Source organism: Manis pentadactyla, chromosome 10, assembly GCF_030020395.1.
Source record: "Manis pentadactyla isolate mManPen7 chromosome 10, mManPen7.hap1, whole genome shotgun sequence".
NCBI classification, from domain to species: Eukaryota; Metazoa; Chordata; class Mammalia; order Pholidota; family Manidae; genus Manis; species Manis pentadactyla.
Window position 1 is genome coordinate 77,442,528 of NC_080028.1, and position 19,627 is coordinate 77,462,154.

At 45.2% G+C, this 19,627-nt stretch overlaps 1 protein-coding gene across 1 annotated transcript in view; it reads right to left on the bottom strand.

Annotated features, from left to right (window-relative positions):
- Positions 1–15,505: 15,505 nt before the first annotated feature.
- Positions 15,506–19,627, bottom strand: part of LOC130679370 (bMERB domain-containing protein 1-like) — a 38,699-nt gene continuing 34,577 nt past the window's right edge. Inside the window, exons 5-6 of the mRNA XM_057487976.1 lie at positions 19,412–19,494; positions 15,506–16,982 (exon numbers count right to left, since the gene is read on the bottom strand). Of these exons, the coding sequence (XP_057343959.1) occupies positions 16,870–16,982; positions 19,412–19,494 (196 nt within the window). The 3' untranslated portion in view covers positions 15,506–16,869. The remainder of the gene's footprint in view (positions 16,983–19,411; positions 19,495–19,627) is intronic.

Below are 19,627 nucleotides of genomic sequence, written 5' to 3' on the forward strand. Positions count from 1 at the left end.
ACACAGCCCAGGAGTCATCAGGCAGAACAAAAGGAGTAACTGGGCGTCGATCCTGAAAACCCGCCCTGCTCCCCACCAGGAGCTGTTGGTTATTCCTCTGCCCACTAGCAGAGCTGTGGGCACCGCTGCCAGTAGTCTGGGAACACAAGGCAGAAAGCTGGGAACTGCTAAGCAGGCCCACCACCAGCCTCTGCCCAAGGCTGCCAGGTCCCTGCAGTTGTATCTAAATGCCTCTTGGGGGGGGCAGAACTGGGAGACAGCCACCCTCCGTTGGTTGGCGGGGTGGCCTGGGATGCTGATGAATCCTCACAGTTGGGCTTGGGTGTGTGTGAAGAGGAGGGGGCGGAGACCATTAAGAACCGCTTTTATTAACCACCTATTATGAGGCAGACACTGAATCTTAATCCTCACAGCTGCACTCCACCCCCATGGTAATTTATTTTTCAGAGCAGAAACTGAAGCCCAGAGAAGTTACGGGACTCACCCATTTCATGAGAAAGGGTCTGGACGATGTAAGCCTGATCACAGAGCTGGCAAGTGGGGATACTTGGAAAGATAATGCCAGACTCCCAAAGAGAAAGGAAAACAAAACCTCTGGTCAGGGAGGACAGGAGCCCTTCAGTCCCCACTGTGCCTTATCCTTTACTTTGTTTGTTTGTTTGTTTTTCGAAGCAATCAGATCTTGTCTAGCCTTCTTAGCGAGTCATGATTTTATGCCTTCCTCCAGGGTCAGGTATAGTTAACTCAGTTCCTTTGGGGACCAGGTTCTAGGCAGAAGATTCTTCTATGTCGTTCTCTCTTTTCTCATTTGCAACAACATGGATGGAGCTGGAGGGTGTTATGCTCAGTTAAACAAGACAGGCGGAGAAAGACAAGTACCAAATGATTTCACTCATAATATAGAGAACATACCATGGGAAGCACAGAGACAGGTGTTAAGCTACTCCACTGGATTATAAAATTCTTGAATTACGTTCTAAGCCGGTCCTGGGAGGCCAGCGCCATCCGGGCGCGAGCGCGCGGGACTTCGCGGCGCAAGCGGCGGGCAGGGCCGGGCGGCGGGGACGGCGCTGTCCTACGCGCGGGGCTGGGGCCGGAGGACGCCGAGGCGGCGACCGCGGCGGCGGGGGTTCAGTGCGGCGCTCGCGCTCTGCTCATCGCCGGCTCCGCGGAAGCGGCTGCTGTCGCCGGACGGGGGGGCGGGGAGCATCCTGTACTTTTTATTCCTATTCACCATCCCAAACCTTCTCTGAGATGCCTTCGGAGACTCCCTCCCCTCCTCCAACTCCATCCTGCAAACTGACAGCCTCAAATGAATGCCATTTTAATGTGAATTCATTATTAACATTCTAAAAGTTGGTAGACTTCACATTTTAAAAATCCAGAGTTCTAACATCTCTTTAAAAATCAGGCGTTTTGGTAATCTGGGCCAAACCCCTGCGGCAGTGGGAATGGGGGCAGGGGGAAGGGTGTGCACCATTAAATGAGGCCTGAGCCCCACTGTCTGGGTCCCTTGCCCCACGACCTGCTTGAACCTCTGCTCCTTCCGAGTTCTGTTCCAGCCACACTACCCTCTTGGCTGATCCTCAGACACGCCCAGCTTCTTCCCTGCAGAGGACACTGGCCCTGTCCTATATTCAAACTGCTCTTCCTTGGGGTCAGCTCGGGATGGAGCCCTCCTTCCCAGGTGTCTGTCAGTTATCCCCCCGCAGAGCACCCAACCCAAAGGCGCAGCATGCATTCCCCTCACTGTGGGTTGAATTGTGACCCCCTAGAAGAAGATCTGTACGTTGAAGCCCTAACCCCCAGTACCTGTGATGTGACCTTATTTGGAAGCAGGGTCTTTGCAGATATGATGAAAGTAAGATGAGGGCATTAGGGTGGGCCCTAATCCAATAAGAGCATTTGGACATAGCCACAGAGGAAGATGGCCTTGTGAAGGTAGAGGCAGGTATGGAGTGATGCTTCTAGAAGCCAAGGAATTCCAGGAGTGGCCAGCAACCACTGGAAGCTAGCAGAGGCAAGGACTGATTCTTCCCTTGAAGAATGGCAGTTTTTAAGCCAAGTGCCCACCCTAATCTAATCATCCTTGGCAAGTAGGTGGAGTAAACCAGTACAGGCATGACTACTTAGGGCCACCACTTGGGAAAGTGGTAGCTCCTGGGAAAGGGAAAGTCCCCCAAAGCAGAGAGGAAGAGAGAGGAATGCATGAGATGGTGCTGGTGTGCCCTCAACCACCCATGGCTAAATCCCTGCACAATGTTCAACAGGCATTTATGAGCACCTATTCTGTGAGTGCCCCAGAGTGTTAACTCAGTGCCAGTGTTCAGCTATTCTCCTATGTTAACCCACAGAAAAACTATGAGTTACTAATACAAATCCCTTACAGGAATTGACAGCCTGATTATGTCCAAAATGGGTTGCATTGTTCCTGGAAGACAGAACCTGAAACAGCACCAACAGACCCAAATCAAACTTTATCATTATGACAGAGTGAGACAGGGACCATGGGCTTAGAGAGAGTAGGGTGAGGGCCTCCCAAAAAAGCAAGGCAAGATATTTACAGTCAAAGCAATGTAACAATGTAAAGTCCCTACTGAAACTCTGTGTTCAGTATTATGCAAAGTTAAGGTCACACTAATTCTCCAAGGTAAAGATACCAGACTAGGAATATAGACACCTTCAGTGAGATCAGTTAAAGGTCAAAAGGCCAGGAGCAACTTGGCCTGGAATGTTTGAGTGTTCTGCAAGGGTATCTCAGCATAACCCGTGACTTCACTGTAAACAGCCCTTGCAAACAGACAACAACCCAGCCCACCTTGAGGGCAGGGCAGTGGTACAAGTCCACACCCTAAGCTCTCAATTCCCCCAAATCCTCAACTGCCTATAAATCCCCTAGACAACGCACCACCCTGGGCTCTCTTGTTCCCTCCTGGCGTAATCCAGGAGCTCTGTCTCTCTTCTCACTGAATCTCTTAATAAAAGTCTCCCTGGCTCTCCTACCTTGACTGTTTGTTAAATTCATTCTTTGACTCCACAAACAAGAACCCCGGCATCAAGAGTCCTTGTTATGCTGCTTCATTCTCAAAGGTTCCATGGCAAATTTCCACAGGAACATGCAATGGTGACAACAATAATAACTAATATTTATGAAGGGACCAGTCTATATTCCTGGTAAGCATGTTTACATTCATTTTCTCATTAAAAGGGAGGCATTACTATTACTTATTATTATGTCTCTTTGTAGGTGAATCTGATACACAGGGAGATTCAATTACTTGGCTGAGCTCACACAGCTGGTACATGGTGGGGCCAAATTTCTCTAGGTCTAGGACTTTAGACCGCTATTTTTATGCTGTCTTCCTACAAATGGACCATTCATTCATGACAGGTGAAGCAACAGGATAACATGAATGCCATGTAGACATAAAGAAAGTGAGAGCTGGTGCGTTGTGACAAAGCCATTTTTCACTTGAACATCATTTCCCAGATCTACACAGTCCTTAGTGTCACTGCAACATCTAATGCTTCAAGGTTGAAAGACTGTGGGCAAGTGGAGACAAAAACCAAATGCATCTTCAGAAACAATCATTACATAACAAGGGTGCAAATATTTACCCAGGAAGTATCAGAAAATATCAGGCAAATTTTCATCCTCCAATATTATGTTTAATTAGAAACTGAATTATGGAAACACTAGATTTGTACACAAACAAAAGTTTCAAATAGATTCTGTTTGTCTGGTTTGCTAATTGGAAATCAGCCAGTCTTTCCACGAGCAAATATAAACAGACTCTAATCACTGGCTGGAAATGAAAGGCAAACCTGCTCTGAGTCTAATGCTGGGGCTGCTATGAGCTGAGTGACATTAGTGGTGTTTAGTAACAGTGTGAGGATTAGCACCCCCCAGCTGGACAATCTGACAAAGGCAATTTAAACCGCAAAGGAGTAGGACATAATTATAATTTTTAAGGGAAAAAGGCTTAAAATGTGTTCCTGACTACTAGGCCAGTGCAATATATCCCTCCCTTACCATGTGGGCAGCAGTGCAGGCAGAACTCCTGCTCTATGGGGCATTAGGCCATGTGGATCGAAATGTTCCAAAAATATATATATTCTTCCATCCAGAAATTCAGGTTATGGAATTAAGGAAGCCTTTAAGGACTTGGTTATGAGAATGTCTATCATCAAGTTATTTAAAATAATGCCATAAGTCACACCATGAGATTTTGGTTTAACCAAATGTAGAACATCTACGCAATAGAGTACTAATAACATAAACGTCATAGGGATGTAAGAAAAGGGGAAGGGCACCTAGAATCAAAGTGAATGAACATTTTCTCCAAAGAAGATATACAAATGACCAACAAGCACATGAAAAGATGCTCAACACATAATCGTTAGGGAGATGCAAATCAAAACCGCAATGAGATACCACTACACACCTTCAGCTAGGATGGCTATTAGAAAAACAACAATAAGTGTTAATGAAGATGTGGAAATATTACAATCCTTGTGCAGTATTGGTGGGAATGTAAAATGCTGCAGCCACTGTGGAAAAAAGTATGGTGATTTATCAAAAACTTATGATTCAGCAATCTCACTTCTACATATGCAGGAAAAAAATAGAAAGCTGGGATATGAACAGATATGTGTACACCAATGTTCATGTCAACAGCCAAGTATTCAGTCACAATAGCCAAAAGGTAAAAACAATGCAAATGGCCATTGATGGATAAATAGATAAGAAAAATATGATATATACATACAATGGAATATTATTCAGCTTTAAAATGGAAAGACATTCTGACACATGCTACAACATGGATGAACCTTAAGGACATTATGCTAAGTGAAATAAGCTAGCCACAAAGAGACAAATGCTGTATTCCATTTACATGAAGTACCTAGGGTACTAGGTACTTCAAAATCAAAGAAACAGAAAATAGAATGGTGGCTACCAGGGACAAGGGGGAACAGGAATAAAAGGAGTTATTGTCTAATGAGTATAGAGTTTCAGTTTGGGGTAATGAAAAGTTTCTGGAGATGTACGTGGTGCTTGCTGCACAACAACGTGAATGTACTTAATGCCACTGCACTGTATATTTAAAAATAGTTAAAATAGTAAATTTTATATTATGTATATTTTCCCACAACTTCTTAAAATATAAGACTTTTACTTTTAGTTTTTCTATAATGAACACATACCTGTACAACTTTTAACATTTAAAAACTACAGATAAAACTATGAAAGTAGCCAGATATAGGACAAAATCTCAAAAGATAGTTTGTAAATGTGTTATGAATCAGACTTGAGGAATACCAAGTTCATTCCAAGTGATTAGGGAATATCATCTACCTAAGAATAAAGATACATAATTATTTATTCATCTCATTTTTATGGAATGCCTACTGTGTTCTAGCTGAATTCAGATCTTGAGGATACAACATGAAAATAATGGAAACAGTGCCTGCTCTGGGGGATTAGTGGGAGAAATATCCCAGGAAATGAAGAAGTGATCATTTCGGATGGAGAAAATGCCACAAGAAATATGAGAGTAATTAGATAGAGAATAACTTAAGGGAGAAACAGCCCTCTTTAGATAGTGTTCAGAGAAGGCATCTCTGAAGAGGTGATATTTGAGCTGTGGCTCAAATGATAAAAAGCAGCCAAAGCTGCCAAGGCGAGAAGATTCTGGGCCTTGAGCAAGTGTGAAACCAGGCTCATTCAAACAGTGACTCTCAACTCTGACTTCACCTCAGAATCATGCTTTTAAGATCAATTCCAGGTCCCACCTAGAACAAGAGAATCAGAATCCCTGGAGGGTAGGCCTGGAGACCAAGACCTTTGTTTGTTTTTCAAAAGCCCTTTCTATATACTATCAATGAACTTATGGGCACCAAAATTTTAAGTACAACACCATTGACAATAGCTCATTAAAAAAATGAAATACTTAGGAGCAAATCTAACAAAATATGTATAGAACTTGTACTGAAAATTGAATAACACTGATAAATCAAAGCAAATGTAAAATAATGGTGAGATATACCATGGTCATGGATTGGAAGGCTTAGCATAATAAATATGCCAGTTCTCCCAAATTGATAAACAGTGCAATTCCTGTCAAAATCCAAGTAACTTTTTTATAGGTATAGATAAGATCATTCTAAATTCCATATGGACCTAAAATAGTTACAATGATTTTTTAAAAGAATAAAGAGGGAGGAATCAGTCTACCCAATATGTAGACTTTGTACCTACAGGGATCAAGACTGTGTATTGGTGAAGGGCCGGAAAGTTCTAGTGAATTGTACTGTTTTAGAAATAATGCATATTCTTGTACATCCTGGACTCCTTACATAAGCCAAGTATGGACTGAAGAAACAGCATTTCCAATGCTGAAGGAAAGATGGGCTAAGAGCTTAGGTGTGGTATGTGGATCCTCTAAGCAATGGTTCTCAATAGATAGTCAAAGCCAGTTTTGATTATACTCTGTTTTCTACTCACTCACATCCTTGGCTGCACTTTAGAACCACATTAAAGATCTAGAAGAGTGTTGTTCAGATTGAAAGCTGGGACCCTAGGATAGAGTTTCTGAAAGTGTAGGGGGTAGATCATTGGCAACAGAATGACTTAGGGTGCTTATTTGAAAAGCAGATTCTGGGCTTCACACCAAATCTTCTGAGACAGAATATCTGGGATGGGAGTCCAGGTATCTGCATCATTCATTCATTAAATCCTTGAGTGATCCTCTTGTAGACTGACATTTGAGGACACTGCTTAGAAACTGGGAAGTTGAAGAAGTTGTAAGTTTCCACACAGCTGTAATTATGGAAACAGGTTATGTGAAACAATTTAAAGAACCTATTACATGTCATGTCCCTGACTCACTTCTCTTTATGCTCTTAATGGCTTCTAATAAGGGAGAGTGCATTTGCATGCATCCTGCACCATCTGCCTGGAGTGTCCTGCCCTCCTTGTAGGCTCTGCAGTACTTCTAGTCAAACTTTAAAGCTCATCCTAGAAACTAGCACCTCTTCAAGGAAGCCTCCTCAGCTGCTCATATAGTTATTCCCTCCTCTATGCTACTTCACCTTTTACTTTGTTAACTAAAATATCAATAATAATAGTTTTGAGTTATGGAGTATTTATGGTATCCCAGGTTTTGTGCCAAGTACTCTACCTGAATTAACTCATTTCAGCCTTGCAAGTAACCCTGTGGCACAGGAACTATTGATTTCTCCATTTTACAGATGGGGAAATTGAGATGCACAGAAGTAAAGTAACTTGCACAAGCAGAAAAAAAAAAGAGCTAGAACCAAACTTAGGCAGGTCTATAATATTGTATTTTATGGTCAATTTTTAAAATTTGGTACTACTAGCATCTCTCCACCAAGACCATGAACACTTTGAAAACATGGATTGTCTCATTCATTTGTGGCTGCCTGGTGCCTACCACAGTGACTGGCGTATTGTAAGTGATGGGTATTTTTGCTGAATAATTTAATTTCAGTGGAACACAAATAGAGAACACTTGTATCTCCTTATCCCGCCTTTTAATTGAAGGCCCATTCCTAAAATGCCTAAGGGTGAAGAGTACAGGAGAAAAAGAAAGAAGTCACCCCCTTCTTTCCTCTCTCCCCAAAGCCACTCTAGTTAATCTCTCTCCTCAACTACCCAAGCTGCCTGGCAGTTCATCATTTTAAGTGTACAGTCCAGTAGTGTTAAATATGTTCACATTGTTGTGCAGCCTATTTCTAGAAATTTATCTTGTGAAACTGAAAGTCTGTATGCATTAAAGAACACTAAAGGGCTTTTTAGTTGCTAATTGTATACATTTCCGTGTCACTGAAATCCATGCACAATCCTAACTTGTTCAGTCTCCCTTCCTGCTCCTTTGTTTTCCCAGGTGTTGGAATGTGGAGAAGAAAAAATCCTTACTTTGACAGAGGTGGAATGATTCAAAGCTCTAGCTGCTCAGTTTGTTAAACTCCTTTGATCCCAAAAAGATAACTGCCTTATGATGACAGATCTGCTTAAAGAGTACGCTAAAATTTTTGGTTACACATTTCATCTCCAAAACTATGACATCAGCTCAATTTCAGCTTTAACACAGAAACTCTGCCATGTTGTAAAGGTAAACAGGTTTTTCCTCCACGGGCTGAAACTTGCAGTGGCACCGTCTTTATGGGGATGTGCACTTGGCCTTAGCGTTTCTGTGCTTGTTCCCCGCACTGTTCACTGCTTCACAGCTTGCTGCATGCATCTTCAGTGCCTGACCAGGTAATGGTGGCAGTTTAGGTTTTTGGTCTTGCTCTTGTGTGTTTATTGGTGGCCTTTCCAGAGTAGTGTCTTTCCAACTGATGAGGTCACTGTTGTATCCCAGGGTGTTTCTTCTCAGGTGTATCAACCTCAGTGCTCCTGACCTGAAGTTGAATCCTTTTAAGCAGATCTTTGTCACTGAAGATTTGGGGCAGCTGCAATCACAGATCTCCCTCCAGACTGTGATCCACTTATGGAGCAGATTTAGGAGCATTGCCTTTGTTGCTGGTGACCCTGGGTGGGAGAGGGTAACTTCCTCTTCTTCCCTACCCTGGACTGAACTGGCCCTCCCAGTGCTCAGCAGAGCACATGGGCTGATTGCAGGCTGCCTCCACCACTGGGCCAGGAATGCTTACTACAAGAAGAGATGGAAAGAACGCACGATGTGGGGACAGCCCCCGCTACAGGTCAGGAAGGAATGTGTGTGCGCGCTGTTTGGTTAGAGGAGGAAGATCCTTCACGGGAGACAGGAGCTGCTGCTGGAGAGGAGGAGCAACACTGGAGTGTGGAACATGAGAGCCAAGGAGGAGAAGCGGTCAGCAGCATCAGAGCTTCTGAGGGGCAAGCGAGACGGGGGTGAGTGTGACCTTTGACCTGGCTAAGTGGAGGTACTTGGTGTCACTGGCCAGAGTGGGGCTGACTTCAGAGTGATATGGGGACCAAACCACATGGAGAGGGTTGAGGCTTGAGGATATGGTGGCAAGAAAATGGCACCAGGTTACCCAGATGATGTTTCGGTTTACCTGTGAAGGAGGAGCATGAGGGGGCGGCAGCTGGAGACCACAGGACTGAGTGAGTGTGGAGGGTTTTGGTGGTTTTTTTTCCCCCAGTTGGAGAGACTTGAGCATGTTTGAGAGTCACTGAAGAGGATCTACTACTTGAGAGAGAAGAGAAATATACAAAGGGGGAAGGGATGGTGGACGAGGGTCCCAAGCAGGCAGGAGATGTGGGAATTGGCATTTGGTGGAAGATGGATGGCTCTGATACTAATCTTCCAATAAAAAGAAAGGGGGATAGGGTAGATGCACATCTAGGGAAGTTCGATGTTTGTCCCCAGGAGGAGGAGGGAGTTGCCCTCCAAGAGCTAGTTTACTGTCAAGATGGGGGCTGCTTAGGATGGATAGGATTCAAGATGGAAGTGCATGGACGTGGTCTGCAGTTGTCATTGTGAGTGGGAGAGTGACCTGGTCAGGAGATGAGGTCGGGGTGCTGGGAGGGGGAGCATGCCCTGCACGGTGCCCAGAGAGGCTAGAGCTGGTCTGTCGGGACGTGGCTGCTCGGTGCAGCCTCCGGAGAGTGGTTGGTGGCTTCAGGGTGGGACTTTGCCAGCCAGGTGCAAAGAAGAGGCACAGGGACAGAGATGTTTTTAGAGGGTTGACAAGAATGTTAATGAATGAATGGCCCATAAGTGCCAAGATGGATAAAAAAGGAAAGCAAAGAATGGAGAGGGCTGTGAGGTGAGTGGAAATAAGGGTCATGCTGTAACACCAAAGAACAGTAGGAGGAGTGGAGCATGCCCGTCTCTTCCTGGTCACCCTCCCCAGCATCTGCTCCTGGCTTCCTTTGGCACGAACTGAGGTTTGAGTTATTTTGGAAGTGGGCAGTGACCAGATCCCAAGTGAGGCCTGAGAATGGGTGTCTGGCATGGAATTGAATAGAAGCGGGTACCACTGGAGGTGGAGAAGTGAGGAGCTGGAAGTCCACAGTGTGGGACAGGCCCCTGGATGCTCAGGCATCTGGGACCACGGTGGGGTGGGCTTCAGTGGATAGAAGACTCTAAGCCATGACCGAAGACTTTGGTGACCACGGGCCAGTGAGTGGGGGGTTGGCGTGTGAGCAGTAGATGTGGGGAGGATGGGAGAGGCTCCAGGGTGCTTCCCTCACTGCTACTGGCATCGCCCCAAGAGCTCCTGGGAAATGCCACTGTCTGGGCTTCACTCCTGTCTGGGAGACATAATCAGTCTTGAGTGTGGTCTGAGCACTGGCATTTTTTTACTTTTGGTATCATTAATCTACAATTACATGAGGAACCTTATGTTTACTAGACTCTCCCCATCACCAAGTCCCCCCCACAAACCTCAATACAGTCACTCTGCATCAGTGTAGTAAGATGCTGCAGAATCACTACTTGTCTTCTCTATGTTGCACAGCACCTCCCGTGCCCCCACCATTGAATATGCTAATCAAAATGCCCCCTTTCTTTTTCCCCTCCTTTATCCCTCCCTTCTCCCCCATCCTCCCCAGTCCCTTTCCTTTGGTAACTGTTAGTCCATTCTTGGGTTCTGTGATTCGGCTGCTGTTTTGTTCCTTCAGTTTTTCTTTGTTCATATACTCCACATATGAGGGAATCATTTGGTATTTGTCTTTCTCTGCCTGGCTTATTTCACTGAGCATAATACCCTCCAGCTCCACCAATGTTGTTGCAAATGGTAGGATTTGTTTTCTTCTTATGGCTGAATAATACTCCATTGTGTATATGTACCGCATCTTCTTTATCCATTCATGTACTGATGAACACTTAGGTTGCTTCCATTTCTTGGCTATTGTAAATAGTGCTGTGATAAACATAGGGGTGCATATGTCTTTTTCAAACTGGGCTGCTGCATTCTTAGGGTAAATTCCTAGAAGTGGAATTCCAGGGTCAAATGATATTTCTATTTTGAGATTTTTGTGGAAACTCCATACTGCTTTCCACAATGGTTGAACTAATTTACCTTCCCACCAGCAGTGTAGGAGGGTTCCCCTTTCTCCACAACCTTGCCAACATTTGTTGTCTGTCTTTTCGATAGTGGCGATCCTTACTGGTGTGAGGTGATACCTCATTGTGGTTTTAATTTGCATTTATCTGATGACTAGCGATGTGTAGCATCTTTTCATATGCCCGTTGGCCATCTGAATTTCTTCTTTGGAGAACTGTCCGTTCAGCTCCTCTGCCCAATTTTTAATTGGATTATTTGGTTTCTATTTGTTGAGGTGCATGAGCTCTTTATATGTTTTGGATGTTAGCCCTTTATCAGATCTGTCATTTATGAATATATTCTCCCATGCTGTAGGATGCCTTCTTGTTCTATTGATGGTATCCTCTGCTGTACAGAAGCTTTACAGCTTGATGTAGTCCCACTTGTTCATTTTTGCTTTTGTTTCCCTTGCCTGGGGAGATATGTTCATGAAGAAGTTGCTCATGTTTATGTCCAAAAGATTTTTGCCTATGTTTTTTTCTAAGAGTGTTATGGATTCATGACCAACATTTAGGTCTTTGATCCATTTCGAATTTACTTTTGTGTATGGGATTAGACAATGGTCCAGTTTCATTCTCTTACATATAGCTGTCCAGTTTTGCCAACACCAGTTTTTGAAGAGGCTGTCATTTCCCCATTGTATGTCCATGGCTTCTTTATCATATATTAATTGACCATATGTGTTTGGGTTAGTATCTGGAGTCTCTGTTCTGTTCCATTGGTCTGTGGCTGTGTTCTTGTGCCAGTACCAAATTGTCTTGATTACTATGGCTTTGTAGTAGAGCTTGAAGTTCGGAAGCGAGATTCCCCCCACTTTATTTTTCCTTCTCAGGATTGCTTTGGCTATTCGGGGTCTTTGGTGGTTCCAAATGAAGTTTAGAACTATTTGTTCCAGTTCGTTGAAGAATGCTGTTGATAATTTGATAGGGATTGCATCAAATTTGTATATTGCTTTGGACAGGATGGCCATTTGACAATATTAATTCTTCCTAGCCAAGAGCATGGGATGGGTTTCCATTTGTTAGTGTCCTCTTTAATTTCTCTTAAAAGTGTCTTGTAGTTTTCAGGGTATAGGTCTTTCACGTCCTTGGTTAGGTTTATTCCTAATATTTTATTATTTTTGATGCAATTGTGAATGGAATTGTTTTCCTGATTTCTCTTTTCCCTAGCTCATCATTAGTGTATAGGAAAGCAACAGATTTCTTTGTATTAATTTTCTATCTTGCAACTTTGGTGAATTCTGATATTAGTTCTAGTAGTTTTGGAGTGGAGTCTTTAGGGTTTTTTATGTACAATATCATGTCATCTGCAAATAGTGACAGTTTGACTTCTTCCTTAACAATCTGGCAATCTTACCTTCAAATCTTTGTTTTGTCTGATTGCTATGGCTTGGACCTCCAGTACTATGTTGAATAAAAGTGGGGAGGGTTCTCGATCTTGAAGGAAAAGCTTTCAGGCTCCTCTCACGTGTTGTCTGGGTAATCCTGGACTGGTTCAAGTTCTTCTGCCTTTTCATGGCAATAGAGGTAGTTGTAGGCAGTGCATGTGTCAGCTGGGAGAACAACATCCGGTCACAGTGAGCAGCTTCTGGTTTTATTTCTTGAGTCGCCATGGGCTGGGCAGCCATCAGAGCTACCCAGAGCCCCATAGGGAGAGGCAGGCATGCTGGGGGTGCTCTCCTGTGAGAATGGCAACCTTCCACACCCTGTCCTGGCTTCCTCTGTCTGGGCTGGGCTGCCGCACGCTGGCAGGGCCTCTGAGTCTGGCCTGGGCAGCTGCAGAGGAGGCTCTGGGTGGTTGCTGTGGGCATGGACTCTCCCATGGCCACTCCCCTGCTATGGCATGGCCATGCCAGTGGGGGAATGGATGGCAGGCTGTTTATCACCATGAGGGGCTTCACAGCTGTGCTGTCACCCAGGGGGTAAGGGTGCCTGGAGTTCCCCAGGATTCCCAGCTGCTGGGCTGAGTGTGCCAGGATGCTTCTGTCCAGCTGTGAGGCCCCTGTCCCTTTAAGACTTTCAAAAAGCACTCGCTTTTTTGTCCCAGGGATGCCGGCTGCGGGGACCCACTCACAGATTGTTCCAGATGCTGTGTGACCTGGTGATCAGTTACCCTCTCTGAGCCTTGCTTCCCCACTTGCCAAAAGGGGGTGATGACCCCTCCCTCCCTCTGATAGAACAGCTGATGAGGGGGCACATCCCTGCCTGATGCATCTGGCTTCCACCCTGGAGCCTTGCTGAAACAGCTCATGCCAGCCACATCCTACTGCAAAATCCTGTGGGCCCTTTCCATAACGTTCTTCAGGTCATAGGACCTCCAGGTCATGAGGGATGCTGGGGAACACACTCCTCTTGACACTGCCTGGTGTTCCTTCTGTTCCCAGCTGCTCCTATTCAGTTTGTGACTTAAATGTTGGTGTGAGCAAGGGTGCGAAGCCGGAGGAGCAGTGAGCAGGGAGGTGGAGATGGGGCGCCTAAGGCTTTGAAAACCAGGCGCAAGTCCCAAGCCTTTGCTGCAAGGGTGGTGGGAAATACAGGAGAGTTTGAAACTGGGAAGCAATACACCTGGTTAGACTTGCACTTTCGGAAGATCAGTTGCCTTCAGAGTGGTGCTCTGATGGACCAGAGAAAGGGTATCTGAGAATCTGACAGAATCTGAGAAGTTCTTGACGCAGTGTGACAGTCAAGGAGAGGAGCCGACAGACAGCATGGCAGAAGAGCCAAAGAATCCAGAGAAGGCTTCTGTGGCCCCAGCACAAAGAGGGATGCAGGCAAGCAGGTGGGATGAGGGGAGGATGGAGGGAGGGGCCAGGTCTGAGAGGGCCTTTGGGACCACAGGAAAGACCTGGGGTTTCATCCTAAAGGCCACAGGAACTGTTTGAAAGAGACGAATGACAGTTATGTTTGCATTATTCAGAAACTCACTTGGCCGCTGTGTGGAGAGTGACTAGGGCTCAGGAGGCCAGTTAAGAAGCCTCTGTAGTTGACCAAGCGAAAGGTGGTAGTGGCTACACTGGGCATGTGGCAGTGTGGGCAGATTCTAGAGAAATTTGGGAGGTAGAAGCTAAAGACTTGGCAATTGTGTGGATGTGAGGAGGAACAGAAGTCCAGGACAAGTCCTAGGATAACCTTGGACAAGTGGATGGTGTCCTTCCCCACAGGGGAAGCTGAGGCAGTTTAGGATGGGGCTTGGCCAATTTTTTCTTTAAGGGCCAGAAGGTAAATATTTTAGGATTTGCAGGCCATATGGTCTCTGCTGTGGTGCAGAAGAAGCCCTAGAAAATGCATACACAAATGCGCTTGGTTGCATTCCAATAAAACTTCATTTACAGAAACAGGTGACAGGTCGGTTTGCTGACCTGTGAGTGACTGCTCACCAACTGGTCAGAGGTCAGGCCTTCGAGACCCATGTCTGGAGAGTGGTGGGCTCTTTACAGCCTGAGATTTTACTGCAAGAGTGGGAAGCGTCTGTGCAGTGCCCCCCCCCGCCAAAATTCACATCTACTTGCTATCTCAGAATGTGACCATATTGGGAAACAGGGTTTCCCAGAAGTGAGGATCAAGATGAGATCACCCTGGATTTAGGGTTCACCCTAAATCCAATGCCCGGTGCCCTTAGATGAAGAGGAGAGGACCATGTGAAGATGGAGGTAGAGTTTGGAGAGATGACGTCAAGGAGTGCCAAGGATGCCAGGAGCCCCCTGGAGCTGGCAGAGGCAAGGAGGGGTTCTTCCCTGGAGCATTCAGGGGGAACCCTACTGACACTTTGATTTCAGCCCTCTGGCCTCCAGAACTGTGAGGAGATAAATTTCTGTTGTTTAAAGCTACCCCCGTTGAAGTACTGTGTTACGGCAGCTCCAGGAAGCTCATAGTCTGGCGTCATGCTTTGTCTAGGCAGCGAAGGAGAACACAGCAGCCCCTGAGGCCAGAGTGGTGGCACTGGCAGTGGCCTAAGGGAGCCTCTTCAGTTTCGGGGTGGCAGGAAGCAGAGCATCAGTCAAAGCTTGAACGGAAGCAGAAACAAGTCTGAGATGAGTGGGAAGGGCTGTCGAACCCGAGACTCTGGGGTCCTCGGAGATATTTGTGTCAACTCCAAAGCTGCTGTGACTTGAGAGGCACTCAGATTAACTTCTGACTTACAATTTTTGAAAAATGCAACCCAATAATGGCCCAAGAACTTTACTTCTAGGAGTTTGTCATAAGGAAAAATCAGAAATTTAATCAAAGCTCTATCCCCCAGGATGTTTACGATGACGTTATTTATAATCCTGAAAAACTAGAAACAGCCTAAATGTCCAATAATGAGGAAGGTTAGATAAATTGAGGTATGTCTACAAGATGGATTCCTAGGAGACCATTGTATATATTTACAAAGAGTGTTTAATGTTACAAAGAACTTTTAATGATGTGTGCGGATGATAGTGATACAATACTATGTGGAAAAAAAACTGGTTATAAAATGGTACAATCTGATGCTAATCATGAGGAGGAAATGTGTTAAAAAAAAAAAAAAAGACTAAAAGGAAATATGCCAAAATGTCAGGGTGGTCTCTAGATGGAGGAATTATGGAGTTAAAAACAAAAAGCAAAAAACCTTCCTTACACTCTTAATACTTTTGAAATGATTTACTATGTATGTGGATTACTTCCATCATCCAGAAAAAAGTGAAAACTTTAAAAATGTTGTGTACGTGATTTCCATTTTTATTTTCTCTGTGGGTGATTGCACATCAGTGAATCTCGAGTTATGCTAACTACTTAGGCTGGTCACAACACACACACATACAGAGAGGTCACATGGGCTGTGCCGAGCTGGCTGTAGCAAATATACATCAAGTTACACACTTGGGATTGTTAGGCTGGTTCAAATACACCACCGAATGATGGTGACACGGTTGGGTCAGGCTGCCTCTCCCGCCAGCCACTGCTGTTAATGAGGCCTGTGTGTTAGGCTGGTGAGCGGCGGCCTGCTGGCTCTCCCTCCAGTGCCCCCTGTGGGTGGAGCACACCTAGGTCAGCATCTGCTCTGCACCCTCTTGTCATCTGCCTTTTCTCAGTGTTGGAGTCTCTGGCTCTGTGCACCTCCTCCGAGCATGGAATGTGCTCCAGTCACAGCACCAGCCCCAACTCTGCTCCATGCACGTGGTGCAAGGGAAGGAAGAGCCTAGAGTGAATGGAATCACCCCTGATGTGAACCGTGCCCAGACACAGTAATGGAGAAAGCAGATGTGAGCATGACACCACATACAAGTTCAATCTTTACAGATGGGCCCTCTGTGTCTCCAAGACACGTGGGCTGTGTGGGGCCATCCAGGGCACAGACCCTACAGGAGGACAAATGGGGGACATGGCTGTGCCCACGTGGGCAGGCCTAACAGCAGAGCTAGGAGAGTGGATGGGGGTGTGTCCAACATGGTGCTAGAGTATTGAAAAGTCACAAGTATACAACCTGGGTATCATGCCCCTCTCCCAGTTCATTCACACTGTGGGTTAGATACGGATAGATAGAAGTGTAGATATACTTTTTTGAGGGAGGAGCTTTCCTGGTAGTTGGATAAACAGTGAGACAGACTCCTGGGTTCAGCATGTTCTGGGGAGGGCCATGTGACAGTGAGGAACTCCCAATTGCTATACTCTGTACAGGGCGGCTGGGCCCGCCTGCCACACCCATAGCCCCTGGCAGCAGTCATGGGCTTGCCTTCAACCCCTTCTGCCTTGGAGAGTTCTTGGGCCCCAATGAAAAGGGGGCTATGAAGACAAGAGGGTGAGAGGGGGTTCCCCGTGGCCCCGGGGTCACCACACATGGGGGCTACATGATATTGCACTGGGTGGCCCCGCAGCAATCCTTGATGAGTGCCAGCCCAGTCTTCGCCACCGTGGGCTTGCTAGGTGGGGGCTCTGCTTTCTTCTCTACTCGGGAACCTGCAGCAAAGTAGGAGCATAGAGGGAATGAGGGGAGAAAAGGAGAGAGGGAGAGGTGAGGTGAGGAGAGCCCCCATCTGCAGCCCCAGTCCCATCCCAGGGCTTGCTTCAATTCCACAGATCATGTGGTGAGCTGGCATGCATTTTTACGGTTCTAGTGACTGTGGGTCAATGACTTTCCATCCTCAGCTTCCAAACACAGCTTTTAGCCTTTATCCTATTCATTTCTGTTTCCTATTGTATATGCCAAGCCTAGCACAGGACATGGCATTCAAGAAGTATTTGGTGCATGGATAAATGGGAAATTTTGTTCAAGTCACTTCAGTCTGAGGGCTCACGTCTTTCTGTTCTGGAAAATGCTCATACATTACCTTTTCAGATATCACCACCTATAATTCTGTTTTCCTTCTGGAGTGCCTATTAGAAGTAAGTTGGACTTTCTCATTTTATGTGCCGTGTTTCATAACTTCTCTCTTTTATTTTCCATCTCTTCATCTCTTTGTGCTACCTTCTGGGTAATTTCCTCAGCTCTGTCTTCTAATTTATGAATCCTTCTTTCAGCTGTGTCTCTGTGTTTAATCCACTACATTTTTACTTCAGTGACAATCATTCTTTTAAAAGTCTAATTGTTTGCAAATCTACCTTTCATTTTTTCATGGCATCCTGCTATTTCACTTTGGATTTTATTCCTGCTCTTATCTTTAAATATTAAATATACATATTGTCTCTTTTAGATAGTCTGTTATTTCTAGTTCTTGGGAGGAAATTCTCTTTGTTGCCTCTACTGACTGTGCTCGTGGTGGTTCAGTTCTTCATGGGTTTTAAATTTTTACTGAGAGCTCATCTTCATGGAGGTTGATTTATCTGTGGACTGCATATTGTGGAACGCTGAAGTTTTGCATTTGTTTTGCTGGGGTCCCAGAGATTTCATTGGTTTTAGATTAGTTTTAATTTTTCAATTTGGGATTCTAGGTGAGTGGCTTAAATTTGGACCCTATACTTTGCCCTTGAATATGGTGCAGGCTTGATGTTTGGATTTCTTGTCAGAATTTTTTTTGCTACCTGTAACCCAGAAGGAAAGTTTCCTTGCTTTTTCTCCATGCTGTTAGGTGGAGTTTTTCTAATCTGCCTTTCATGGAAGAGAAAGTCCAGTGAGGTTTAGGCAGAGACTATGTGCCTTGTGATTTAAGGGCCAGCAGAAGGGATTGTGGCCTTTCTCTTTTTTTATTCTCTCACATTCTACAATGATGTTTTCATGGAATATTCATGGACAGTCAGGGAAAATTGAATTTGCAGCTGTAGTAGGTAGTGGCATCTTTGGGGTTTTGTCTTTCTAGCAAGATTTCCTGTCCCTTCTCTAATAACAGCTCATGTCCCTGTTGCTACAGAAGTGGGCTTGTGACACAGATCTGGCCAATTACAGTGTCACTGTCTCTTGATGACAGTATGGGCCTAGGAGGTGGGAACATGATCCAAGAAAAGACCAATCGGAATCTTTCCCTGAGATTTACATATTTAGACATCAGGAGAGAGAACCTGGTGTTGTCCCGCTGCTGCAAAGCTTTATGGTTCTCTGGCCCCATGAAGAAGTCCTGTGCAGTAGGAGAAAAATGAAGCCAACATACAAAGAGGGGCAGAGATGAGAAATGAAGGGAAAGCAAGGGTGTTCTAACAGTGTCCAGTTCCTGAAGCTCTGGTTCTTGTTGTTCTTCATCCTAAAAATCCCCCTTTTTGCTACAGCCAGTTTGAATTGGGCATCCATTTCTTATAACTGAAAGTAGCCTCACTGGGTCAACAAAGAGAAGACAGTTCCTTGACAGCAGACCCTGTTATCACTTTAAGATGTGAATAGACCTTCCAAATAGAGTCTCTCTTAATAGAGGGACCCTCCTAAATAGAGGGTCAAATATGCAGCATTTTCTAATGGAACCCTTATTTCACCTGGAACCCTTTTTGCTCTGAGTATCTTGTAAGGCTAATATTCTGAAAAGCATACCTCTGGACAATTAGAGTTCCCCAGACACTCCAGCTCCAACAGAGGCCAGAGCTCCCTGAGCCTTAGTCCCCACCTTCTTGCCTCAGGGGCCAACCACCTACTTCTACAAAATGCACCAGTGGTTGCCAGGACCAGCTACACAGTTTGCAGAATCCAGTGGAAAATGAAAATATGAGGCTCCTTTTTCCAAAATTAGTAAGAATTTCAAGATAGCAAAAGCAGAGCATCAAAGAAAACACAGTGCCCTTCTAAGTAGGGGGCCTGGGGCAGCTTCACAAGTCGTACACCCATGAGGTTGGCCTTGCCAGCTGCCATCGGTGCCCACGTTTGACCTCTAGAAAGCATTTCTTGTGCCCTCTCTGGCTCCCATACCTCTTTTACATTTCTTTTTCTCTTGAATTGGAGGAAGAGAAGGAATAATGTATGCACTCACTGGATGGAGATTTGGTTACTTTATCTAGAGGTTTTAACTTGATTCTCAGGAAATCAGCCATTTCCTTGTCTTCTTCTTGCTCCCTGTGAAGACAGATGTATAAAGACAAGAGGAACATACAGTAAGCAAGGAAAGCATTAAGGAACCTATAAAATCAGGCAAGTGGCTAAGTGCCTGGGACCATGCATCAGGCTTTGGGGATGGTGCATGTATGCT